Here is a 13,457-nt window from a genome sequence, read left to right as displayed (position 1 = left end):
AGTTTTAAAAACATGTAAAGTGATTAGCTCAATGCTAAAGAATTTCCTCCCTTCTCTCATATCTATAATCCCACCTGTTGTCTTCCTTTCATCACCATCATCAAACCTCAAATGGTGAGGATTATGAATTCTACATTGCACCTTTGATATGGTTTAGCTGTATCCTCACCCGAATCTCATCTTGAATTGTAGCTCCCATAATTCCCATGTGTTGTGGAGGGACTGGGTGGGAGATAATTGAATCATGGTGGCAGTTTCCCCAATACTGTCCTTGTGTTAGTGAATAAGTGTCATGAGATCTGATGGTTTTATAAGGGGTTTCCTCCTCCACTTGGCTCTGATTCACTCTTTGCCTGCCACTATGTAAGATGTGCCTTTTGCCTTCCACCATAATTGTGAGGCCTCCCCAGCTATGTGGATCTGTGAATCCATTAAACCGTTTTTCTTTATAAATTACCCAATCTTGAGTATGTCTTTATCAGCAGTGTGAAAACAGACTAATACAACCTTCTAATTACAGCAGAGCGGGGGTTGGGCCCAATATGTGATAAGAGGTTGCTGCCAATGAGATTGCCCTCAGTGATGCCTTTTGTGATCCCTACAAGATGCTTGTCCTGGTTGAATTTTACCACCTCATAGTCAGTTCCTCAGGAGAAGAATGCTTGGCCTGGTATTAGCTTTTCTCAGTTATACATCTACGTAATATTATAAGTATATATATTAATACTCAATATTATACCAATAATATATACTTAATATTGTACTAAAAATCCCACAAAATATACTGTACTGTTCGATAAATTCAACTCTAAAGGTAATAATATAACTGATGTCTCCTTCTAAATAGTTTAAAATTAAGTAGTTAGACAGATGCAGATGTGAACAGATCCTTTTTCAGATATGGAAAATATTCACATTTCCAAACTATCGTATCCTAACACAAATTAATTTATCATGTTTCACCTGATTTTAAAAATAACATTTAATTATACAGTGAGAATGCAAAAGGTGGGTGTTGCTAGACAAACTGAGTCAATGAGGCAAAAGGCAATGAAGGTTTTTATTTGTTAATCCATATTAGCAGCAACACCAGAAAAATCATTAACCACCCCTCCTAGCATTGAAACTCTGACTCCACTTATTCGCTTCTTCTTTTTAAATTACAATGTAAAACAAAATGAACTGCAAAATATATTTTATTTGAACTTACTGAAGTCGAAATCATAGGAACCAGATATCTAAACAAAGTTTAAACTTAAAGTTTAGATTTTAAACATAAAATGTAAATGGTTTTCTTTGTTTTGAAAAGTATATCCTTGAAAAGTATTTTGATATAGATGGGAACATTTTCATAGACTGGCATCTACTTTTCCACCTACTGTTTAATGAAGTAAACTGTTGAATGATGTAAACTGTTAAATGAAGTAAACAGTTAAAACTAATGACATAAAAGACAAGCAAAGCAAAGGAAACATGTTATAAAAGATAAGTATTACAGCATTCTTAAGTATGGTACTTTATAAAATGAAAACCGGGATGATGTCTTCTGAGATATCAACATATTTATAAGGAGTACATGGTACGTGACATACTTCAGGATGCCAAGAATTTTAATTAAAACTCAACCTCTATAAAGTGAATATAAAACTAATAAGAGGAATATTTTTAAAGGTTGGGATATGTAAACTACAATAGCAGCAGTTTGAAACAGAAGAGGAAGAAATAAAGAGAAATTACATTACATTAGTATAAATGTATTCAGTAACTTCTGTTGGAGATTATGTTGTTATATATGAACAATTATAGTTATTTTTCAATCAATGCTTTACATGCATAAATTGAAATTACCTGATATTAAATGTTTCTGAAATTCATTATAGGAAATACACATGAGCATAAACAGATGAGGATATTCTCTCTCTCCTGTGAAAAAATGTGTGGGTAATATATTACATCATAGATAGAAATCGCATACTTGAAATAACCATAAAATACTTAAATAGTACATGGATACTATTTTCAGCCAAGTTGTTTCATATTTAAATTTAAACTTTTAGTTATTTCATGTAACTACTGCAAGATTTCTAAAATTTTTATTTTTTACTTTTTGTAATGTTGACCAAAAAGGAGGGAGTGCATTTAACATAAAAATAGAAAATGAATCCTGAGATTTCTCATAAATGTCTTAATGTCCTAGAGATGTGGGCACTGGTTCCATAGTAAATTATGGATGCCACATTTTACAAAATCCTTACTGCCCCTTTGAATTGTGTCCTTCCTCCAAGATAAGAAGCTATGACTCAATTGTTCAGCATGGAATTATAGTGAAAAGCCTTTCTAGTTCTATCTTTCCCTAAATGGGCTCTGGTTTCTTGTAATTCACATGACACTCTTTGGCTGTGGCTGTCTGTTAAATTTCCTGTTTTGGACTAGTTTCAGCAAACCAAAACAAATAGCTCACAGAAAAGCCAACGGTAACTACTTTTTTTTTTTTTTTTTTTGGTATATCCAGTTAGATTCTTTCTTCTTAGAGGTACAGAGAAAGGGAAGAAAATAGTTACAGACATGGTATAAGTAGGTCACAGCAGTTTCAATGCACCAAAAAATGTGACATCTCCATCCAGTGATATTTGTGCATTTTCTCGTGGTATTGCAAGTTGAAGTTCATCTCCTTCTTCCAGTTTTGCAATGCCTAGGGAAAAATGATTTACAAGAACTATAAGTGGTTATACAACAGAAAAGAAAAAAACCTAAATAAAACTATTTTGTTCTGTAAAAAAAAAATGTTAACATAGGCATCCACACTTCAGAATATACCAGTTGGCTTCTAAACCATTGCAATTATCTTAGCCTAAAAAAATTTAGAAGAAATAAGCAAAAGGAGTTACAACAGATATGTATGAATTTATCACCTACTCTTTAAAAAATGGAGTTCCCCAAAAGAAGCCCAATATATAACTTTTTAAAAAATTAGGTAAATCATGGCACATCCCTTGATAGAATATTAAATGATTAGTGATGATTTTTATTTAATTTTGTTGACAAGGAAAGTTTTTATAATAATGTTAAATAAAAACATGAAAAATTACACACACATATATATACTAGATATTCCTAATTATATTTTAAACATACATATGAAAAGCATAAATATTAAAAAGTGAAGAAAACACCATTTCTTAAGATACCACATTTATTAATATAGTTTTTCTTGAGAGTTCAGACTATGGGTTTAAGCATTATCTGGATTATTTTTCACAACCTCTTATATTTTGTTTTATTATATAACCACATTTGTCTTCATAATCAAAAACAACAATGAAATTAACTCTTCAAAAATGACCAATAAATCTGTGTGCGACTAATTTACAAGGACAAATGCATCTGTGAATTGGTAATACAAAATACATTCAGGGACTACACTCAATGTATCAAAAGAAAAATGTGAAGGAGAAGAAAGAGGAGGAATAAGGGGAAGAAAAAGAAATAAAGAAATGAACAAACAATAAAACTGTCAGCTGAATTGTCAATAATTGTGGCTTACTATTTTTAGAAAAGTTGCATTGTTTCATTAGCATAGTGAAAATGTACCTACATAAACACATGTATGTTCATGTCTATTCTAACCTAAAGCCCAAAGCATGCAGATTTGCTCAGGCAGCAGCCAGGGGGAGTTTATTTATTGAACATTTACTATGTACCAGGTACCCTTCTGGAAAAACCTACAGTAGTGATCAAGGATGACAAAATTTCTGTCCCCCCTGGGTATGCTTTTTTGTAATGGGCAAAGACAGACTACAAACAAAATAAAGTTTTTTAGGACTTATTACAGGTTATGTGTACACTTTCTAGAATTGACAAAACATTTGTGGACTACCTTAAGCAGTAAGAATAAAATGATTGAGATGTATTTGTTGAGCAGACTTGTCATTATCATAGAGATTGGAAATGAGCTATCATTTTGACAAAGATCATAGCTCACAAAGCATTAAGTAATATTAACTCTAAAGATTAGGTGGGTGTGAACAACTATAGAGTCTATTTAACATTTTAACACTAAGTTATTGGCTATTTCAATTCTTCCAGATTACAGCAATCAGGTATAATTTTTCTAATAAACATTTTATTAACACAATAAGTAATAAGATTCAGCTTTATGTATGTAAGTGGTTCTTTGATATTATGTTGGGTTTCTTAAGTTGGCCATTCACATCTTTTCAGGTTACTGTGGAAACATTTTATGTACTTACACTCTAATGTGTAGTTTTAAATGGCTTTAAATAAATTTGCCCTAAAACAGATTAAAATTGCAAGCCTGAAACTTCCTAGGGGACAGGACTCATATACAACAGTAAGCTACTAGTAATGAAAAATATTTTTAAAGTCAGGTGAATTATTCTTAAAGTAAGACACCTTAAGAAATCTAGCAGACTCCTCTAATAGCAAGAAAGTGTAAGAGGAACAGATGATTAGAAAAATGTTGTTAAAGAGTTATTTATAAAATTGTTAGTATTAATGAATATAAATAAATAACAGATTGGAGTAGTCTCACCATTTATAAATATTTTGCAACTCCAAACTACTAGTCAGCACTGGGTGAAGGGAAATATCTCTTTATGAAAATTAGGGAATTTTAATTTTATAAACTTCCTCATCTCCCCACCAATGCTATCTGTGGCTGCAGATCCAGAATGACATCATTTTCATTATTAGAAACTATTTGCCTTAGTTTCTAACTGCCTTATTGGGCATTTGTTTGTAAATGCCTTTGAAATACAGTATTTCAAAATGCATAGCCAGTCTCCGTTCCTGTGTGTCACACAGTCATTCATAGTAAACATCTGGAACTGAAGCCATTCCTCAGGGTTCTGGATTTTTACAAAATCAACAGAGAAAATAAATGTCTTTAAGGTAAATATTTTTCTTTAAAACCAGCCTGGATTAATTTTAAATCACCCTTGAAAAATAAAATGAAGGAAATGTTAGCAATTACAGCTGAAACAGACCTGAGGTTTACAAGATCTGCCCTGCTCTCTGCCTCTCACTGCACCTGGGTGCAAAGGTAGGTTTGCTTCTACACTTTCACATTCCTAAGTCACCTGTCTGGTGTCCACTGACACAAGATGTCACCTGTGTGAGAAAGAAGCCATTGTACAACTTTCCCTTACCCTCAAACCCGGCCGGGGCATTTCTTCCACAGCATGCAAGAAGAGGTTTGGTTGCTCCCAGTGTGGAATCAGACTGGCTGGTTTAAACTGAGTCTAAAAATTAGTAGCTGTGTAACCTGGGACAAGTTACGTTACCTCTCTGTGTCTAGATCCTCACTCTCTTAAATGGGAAGATTAAATAAGCATGCATATATAAAATGCAGAAAAGAGTGCCTGGCCAGTGGTAATCACTCTATCATTGTCAGATATTATTATTGTTGTTATTAAGGGTTGAAGAAAATATATTTGAATTTTTCTCAGTGTAGAAGTTACTATGTAGAAGTACTATGTACAATGCAGAAGTTGCTATGAAGTTACTACCCTTTCTAAATGTATATAAAGATGGTAAAGTTATTAGTAATAATTCCATCTTTCTCAATTAAAACAGACTAGCTTATCATTCAAGATTTAAAAAACACAATATATTGAGGAATGCCTTTCTGTCTATTCATATTTTAGGGCACCATCCTTTCATTTTCGCATTTTGCAGCTCAGATTTTTCATCAAACTCTCTTCATTTCACAGTTAGCAGGGTGTGAGAACTATTATTTACCAGCTGAATAGCAGGAATTATTGGGTAGTGTTTCAGGCATATTTTGAATACATCGAAACAAAGTCACCAGACTCAATTCATCCCCAAAGACATGGACTTTTTTCCTCTGAATTAGATGTCCCATGGCATAGGTCTTATCAGTGTATAAAACCTGAGAAACAAACCAAAAAACTTTGTCAGAAATGAACACAAAATGGGAGACTTCAGACAGTAACATCAGAATTAGGGTTTGAACCTACCTGACCATATATAAAAAAGTAACCAGTTTCTTTGACCAATATTTTATTCTCTTTTTCTTCTAGGGCACTTCCCCTTTTAAAGCTGAGAAGCCATGGAACAAATGTGTAAGATCCTGCAATGAAGAGAATCATTTATAAGGAAAGAAACCAAGAAAGGCAGTTTTCACCTCCACCTCCATTTAGTTGTTAAGCTACCTCTGAAACTTAGAAGATAATTCCATCCTAAAAAAAAAAAAAAAACAAAAAAAAAAAAACAAAAACAAAAAAAAAAAAAAAAAAAAAAAAAACAGAAGAAGAAGAAGAAGACAAGTCACATTACTGCATTGGATTCTTTGCCAGCACTTATATATTAACCTGGGTTAATATATCAGATACAAGAACCCAAGAGCTAACCCTTTATATGAATGTCTGGGTTTTCCCTTTATTGGTCTATATTTCGGCTATTTCATAATAAAGGCTGGTCTGGATAAGAGAGTTTGAAGCAAAAAGTGGACAAAATTTCTCTGAATAACACACTAGTAGAATATTTTCCTTTGATTCTCAGAGAGGAAAGAGTATGTGAAGAGTTTGGCAAAAGGTTTCCGGAGGAAGAAATCTCTCCATTCCTTGGCCCAAATGTGGCAACAAAAGGGAGCCTATGGAGAAAGAAGAAAGTGACTAAGACACAACCTTTACTAAGAACAGTCAAGGAACTTTGTAACAATGATCTATGATATTTGAGTTTCAATGGCTTCTGCTCAGTTCACTGATAATTCTCCTCTATTACCCATCAAAAATCACTTGGGGAGTGACAAGGAGGCTGCTGTGCTCAAGGGTGAGATGAAAGGGACAGAGGGAAGACAGTAGCCATCAGTGAATAGGCACATGGGGGACTACATTGCTGAGCCAGAATCTGTAAGTGCGTTCGGACATCAAAACCCATTAAGAGAGCAGAGACACTCCTTTCCTGTGAATTCATACTTTACATTCCCTGGATTTCTCATGGGTGTGTCATGTGACTATCTGAGTAAAGGGTGAGCTCTAAGGCTAGAGGTTGGGAAATTTGGGGAGTGTAAATTAAGTGATGTAAAATGAATAAAAAGAAGATTAGATGGACTGTAATATAAGGATAAAATAGTAAAACAGAGCTGTGGAAGTTAGTCTAGAATCATACTTTAAATGTCCCTGTATAATTGGTAATGGTGGACCATACCTGTGTCCAAATTTCATCCTGATCATAGCAAAAATGAAAACAAAATTGATAATAAAATTCAGAGTCCACAACAGACAATAGGCTAGAAGCCAAAGAAGATAACAATTTTTTCTAGAATTGAGATTAAAGAGCATTTTTTCCTGTGGGTTTTCATGAGGGGCACAGGATGATGTGGTAGTTAACAACGTGCTCACATTCCGTACATACAACTGCCAAGTGTACGTGCCTTCTTCACATAGTGTTTCCAAGGCAAACCAAGTATATTTAAACTTTTTCCAAATAAAATTTTTTTGATCTTATGTTTTAATTGACAGATAAAATTGTACATATTTGTCATGTACAACATGATGTCTTGAAACATGTAGGCATTGTGCAATGACTGAGTCAAGCAAATTAAAATATATGTTACCTCGTATAGTTGGCATTTTTGTGGTGAGAACACAATATCTACTCATTTAGCATTTTTCAAGAATACATTTCATTAACTGTAGTCACCATGTTGTACAGGAGATCTCTTGAACGTATTCCTCCAGTCTAACTGGAATTTTGTAACCTTTGACCAACATCTTTTCACCCCCACCCCCACCACCCAGCCACTAGTCAACACCATTCTACCCTCTACTTCTTTGAAGTTGACTTTTTTTAGATTCCACATATACATCAGATCATGTAGTATTTGTCTTTCTGTGCTTATTTCACTTGTTCTAATGTCCTCCAAGTTCATCCATGTTACTGAAAACAACAAGGTTTCCTTCTTTTTATGCTGAATAGTATTCCACTGTGCATATATCGCACATTTTCCTCATCCGTTCATCTGCAGATGGATACTTAGGTTGATTTAGTATCTTGGCTATTGTGAATAATTCTGCAATAAACATTGAAGTACAGATATCTCATCTATGGTCACATCACTCTGAATGTACTGTATCTTGTCTGACCTCAGGAGCTAAGCAGGGTGGGGCATGGTTACTCCTTGGATGAGAGATATCTCTTTGACACACTGATTTCATTTTCTTTGGATATATACTTGGTAGTGGGATTGATGGATCGTATAGTATTTCACTTTTAATTTTTAAAGAAACTTTTATACTATTTTCCATAATGGCTATACTAATTTATATTCCCAGTCCAAATAAGATTCTTGAGGGAAGAATGTAAAATCAGAACCACATATTTCTGATTGTTTCTAAGGAGTAAGAATCCTAGGTGACAACAAAACAAACTACATTGTAAATTCAAGTTGAAATAAATAACATTTCCTTAGTCAGACCTTTGAGTTCCTATTACCACAGACAGAGGGAGGAAAGATGTCAGGGAGAGTGGGGAGGAAGGATGGAGGATCTATGAGTGGATCAATAAACTTCCCAGGTCTTCTTCAGCACATGCTCTTGTCGACCTGCGCTTCTTGCTCACTCCCAGGAGCCACGTCCATCACTGTTTCTCACCAAGGGTGAATGTGCCCTGATATGGGCAGGTCTCATCACCCTAATTGGCTTTTCCCAAAGAAGGGAACATTCTCCTTAAAAGAAAAGCCCTCTTGTATAGTAATAGTTAACACAAGATCACCTCAATGACAAATTACAAATGCAAAATCATCATCGCCTCTTTTATGATATAATTTCAGTGAAAAGATTATCATAAAATAGTTTTTAACTTTGTTTAAATGACATAATGTCTGCCAAGCACTTTTTGGAGTGCTGAAAAATGAGGAAGAGTTAATACAGTTACTGTCGATATTGTAAAACACAAACTGATGACTTCACCAAGGCAGTTGCTTTCATAGCTTAATGATATTCATTTGATGCTTGGAGTGAGAGAGATGTTAAAAAAATAATACACTTGATAGATACTAAATTTTCTGAGCTAAAGGGCCATTTGTGTTTGGTTCCGTCATTTTCCCAGGGCTTAACATCATGACTGACCCACTGTAGACATGCAGCAAATATTTATTAATTAATTCAAATTTAAACATAATATAATTCAAAATAGCAATGTACTGTAAAAATTAATCACAAGTATTCAATTGTTTTTTAAAGCATTTTACTACCAAGTTACTGAAATTCTTGTAATGAAATGCCTTCCATCATAGAGCTAGTATATTCTCTTAAATTGAAGTAAAATACAAATTTCTAAAACCACTTGTTTACATCTGGCTAGAGATATTTGTTTACTAAAATTTTCATAATAATTTAGATTGATTCCTTAGATTTTTTTACATTCAACTAATATCTATATAATTAAAGACCCACTTCTTAGTAAATGTCACTGGTGTATTGTCAGCATAGAAAATAAAACAAGTACATAGTAGGTCTCTATTCTTAATGTCTCTTAATATTTTATTTAGGCATTTTATCATCTCTTCTGGCAATAATCTTATTAAAGTGATAGAGAACATGTTTGCTTATTTTTATTTTTATTTATTGTCTTTATTCCTCCCACATCCACACACACACATATGCACAACCACATACTTACCTGGGCTCTCTGCAAACAGGAGATAAAGACTAAGGTTAACCGCAGACAGCCTAGTGAAGGGTTGAAGAAATACCCCGGTTCAGAGGCTGTTGGTAAACACCAAGAGAGATTTTTATTTTTGTTTTTCGACTTCTAATGTTTAACAAAATCTCTGTCAGGATGAGGATTAGCAATAAAATAATCTCTATCAGGCCAAGAAAACAGATAATAGAAGAAAGACTCCTGTGTCCACACAGGACAAGGAATAGAGTCTAGGCAAAAAAAAAAAAAAAAAAAAAAAAAAGTACTTTGGAAAAATTACTAAACAAGAGAACAACTGCAGTCCACATCAATTAACAACAGAAAACCCTGAGGATGGGAGTAATTTTGAGTTCCAGATTTGCTACATTGTAACATCCAAACTGTCCAATTTTCAAGAAGAAACTTCAAAGCATACAAAGAAAGAAAATTATTAACTACTCAGTGGACCAAAAGAATAAAGTCATTATTACAAGATTAATACTCAATAGGGAATCACTTTTCTACCAGTGATCTAACACTTTTCTACCAGTAATAAACAAGTGGAATTTGAAATTAAAAATATAATGGCATTTAGATGATTACCTCAAAAAATGAAATACTTAGGAATAATCCAACAAAATATGTAAAAGATTTAAATAACTAAATAAATGGAGAGATACTCCATGTTCATAAATAGGAAGACTTAATATTGTCAAGGTGTCATCAGTTCTTCCTGTAGATTCAATGCAATGGTGTTTTTTTTGTTTATTTGTTTTTGTTTTTGTTTTTTTTTTCTGAGTCTTGCTCTGTCACCCAGGCTGGAGACAGGGGCACGATCTTGGCTTACTGCACCTTCCGCCTCCTGGGTTCAAGTGATTCTCCTGCCTCAGCCTCCGGAGTAGCTGAGACTACAGGCATGCACCACCATGCCCGGCTGGCTAATTTTTGTATTTTTAGTAGAGAGGAGGTTTCACCACATTGGCCAGGCTGGTCTCAAACTCCTGACCTCATGATCCCGCCTTGGCCTCCCAAAGTGCTGGGATTACAGGCATGAGCCACTGTGTCCGGGCGACTCAATGCAATCTTAATCAAAATCAAAGCAAGTTGAATATCAACAAACTGAGTCTAAAGAATATATGGAGAAGCAAAAGATAGAAATGCCAACATAATATTAAAAGATAAGAACAAAGTGGGAGAACTAACACTACTCTACTTCAAGACTTACTATAAACCTACAGTAATCGAGACAATGTGGTATTATTGAAAGAAGAGAAAAACAGATTATCGAAACAATATAAAGAGCCTAAAACTAGACTCACATATAATCAACAGATCATTGACAAAGGGCAAAGGCAATATGATAAAGAGAAGATAGTTTTTTTTTTTTTTTTAAATAGCACCAGCACAACTGAACATCCACATGTTAAAAATAAATAAATAAATTGAAACACACACATTGATTTTAATAAGATTTGGAATCTTTTTGCCTTTACCCTCCGTGAAGTTTACTGAACTTTTTAGATGTGTAAATTTATGACTTTCTTCAACATTGGAAAGAGTTTGGCCATTATTTCTCCAAATACTCTTTTTTCAAATTTTATCTCTCTTCTCCTTCTGTGACTCTCATAATGCTTATGTTTAATGTATCCTGGGGGGTCTCTTATAATCTGTTCACTTTTCTTTATTCTTTTTTAACTTCATTTTTAGAGCCATTTTAAATTCACAGAAAAACTGAGAGGAAGGTACAGTGATATCTCATAGACCTCACACTCCCTACAAATGTATATCCTCCTCCATTATCAAAATCCCCCACCAGAGTGGTACATTTGTTACAGTTGATAAACCTACACTGATATATCATGGAGGAAACTTAAATTTCTATTACTAAAAAAAAAAAAAAAGAAGTGAAAATAAAAATGTTACATACTGTGCAATTCCAACTACATGGCACTCTGGAAAAGTTAAAACTATAGAGACATTTTAAAAATGCCACTTCCAGGGGACAAACAGCAGAAAAGGAAAGGTAGTTGGAGTGAAGCACAAAGAATTTTCAGGACAGTGAAAATACTCTAATACTACAATGGTGAATACATACCATTATACATTTGTGCTAATCTATAGAAAGTACAACACTAAGGTGAACCCTAATGTAAACCCTGGACTCTGGATGATAATGATATATTAGTGTAGGTTTATCAGTTGTAACAAATGTATCACTGTGGTGGGGGATTTGATAATGGGGGAGGATATGCACCAGTAGGGAATATGAGGTTGATGAGATATCTCTCTACCTTCCTCTCAATTTTTCTGTGAATCTAAAATGGCTCTAAAGATAAAGTTAAAATAGAAAAGAATAAAGAAAGGTGAACAGATTATAAGAGACCCCCAGGATACATTAAGCAGATGAATATATGCATTACGAGAGTTACAGAAGGAGAAGAGAGAGAAAATACGAAAAAGGAATATTTGCAGAAATAATGGCCAAACTCTTTCCAATGTTGAAGAAAGTCATAAATGTACACATCTAAAAAAATTCAGTGAACTCCAAGAAGGGTAAACACAAAAGATTCCTACCAAGACTTATTAAAATCAAGCAATTAAAAGATAATGACAAGGAGGAGATCTTGAAAGCAGAGAGGCAATTCATCAAATATAAAATATGCTCAATAAGATTAAAAGCTGATTTGTCATCAAAAACCATGGAGGCCAGAAGACAGGGGAATTACATATTTAAAGTACTGAATGAAAAACACTGTCTACCCTGTATTCCATATGTGGGAAAATATCCTTAAAATGTGAAGAAAAATTAAGTTATTCTCAAATAAAGAAAAACTGAGGGAGTTCATTGGTAGCAGACTTACCCTGTGAGAAACGCTAAAGTAGATAGAAATTTAAAAAAACAAACAAACAAAAAAACCAAAACAAAACACTAAGTGAGAACTGAAAGATATATGAAGAAATAAAGAATAGAAGTAAAGGTACATACGTAGGTAAATATAAAAGCCATTGTAAGTGTATTTTTAGTTTTTAACTTCTCTTTTGTTTCCTATACTATTTAAAAGACAAATACATAAAATAATAATTATTAATTTATGTTAAGGGCTTACAGTGTTTAAGGGTATATTTTGTGACAATAACAACATAAGAGAGAAGCTAAGTTGTTATCAATTCAAACCACAGTGTTATAAATTTAGGATGTTTATTGTAATCACCAGAATAACAACCATGATAATAACTTCTTAAGATGCACAAAAAGAAATTAAGAGAAAAACAAAATGATGTACTTATAAAGGTATATTAAAAACAAAATAAAGAAGAAATAAAGGAATTGAGGAACAAAACTTATAAAAAAACAAACAGCAACATAGTAGTTCTTTCCTTATCAGTAATCACTTTAAATATAAATGAACTGAATTTAAATTTGGCAATTAAAATACAGAGATTGGCAAAAAAAATTTTTAAAAGCCCAAACTCATGATCTAATTATATTCTGCCTACTAGAGACTCACTTCAGATTCAAAAACACCAACAGGTTTTTGTGTTTCAAGGTTTCAAGATCAAAGGATGACAAATATGCCTCCTTGCAAATAGCAGCCAAAGGGAACAGGGATGGCTAATACTGATATCAGAATAAATACATGTTAAGTCAAAAATTTTTATGAGACAAAGAGAGTATTAAATATTGATAATAGAGTTAATTTATCAAGAATACCTAATAATTATAAACATCACTCAACAGAACCTCAAGATATAAGCAGATATTGGCTGAACTGAAAGGAGAAATAGACATT

At 33.3% G+C, this 13,457-nt stretch overlaps 1 protein-coding gene across 1 annotated transcript in view; it reads right to left on the bottom strand.

Moving 5' to 3' along the window:
- Positions 1-1,042: 1,042 nt before the first annotated feature.
- TNFSF13B (TNF superfamily member 13b) overlaps positions 1,043-13,457 on the bottom strand; it is a 39,366-nt gene continuing 26,951 nt past the window's right edge. The window contains exons 4-6 of the mRNA XM_050767072.1: positions 6,000-6,112; positions 5,761-5,911; positions 1,043-2,692 (exon numbers count right to left, since the gene is read on the bottom strand). Coding sequence (XP_050623029.1) covers positions 2,580-2,692; positions 5,761-5,911; positions 6,000-6,112 — 377 coding nt within the window. The 3' untranslated portion in view covers positions 1,043-2,579. The remainder of the gene's footprint in view (positions 2,693-5,760; positions 5,912-5,999; positions 6,113-13,457) is intronic.

Source organism: Macaca thibetana, chromosome 17 (assembly GCF_024542745.1).
Source record: "Macaca thibetana thibetana isolate TM-01 chromosome 17, ASM2454274v1, whole genome shotgun sequence".
NCBI classification, from domain to species: Eukaryota; Metazoa; Chordata; class Mammalia; order Primates; family Cercopithecidae; genus Macaca; species Macaca thibetana.
Note: the sequence above shows the minus strand (reverse complement) of the source record. Positions and strands in the feature narration are given on the sequence as shown.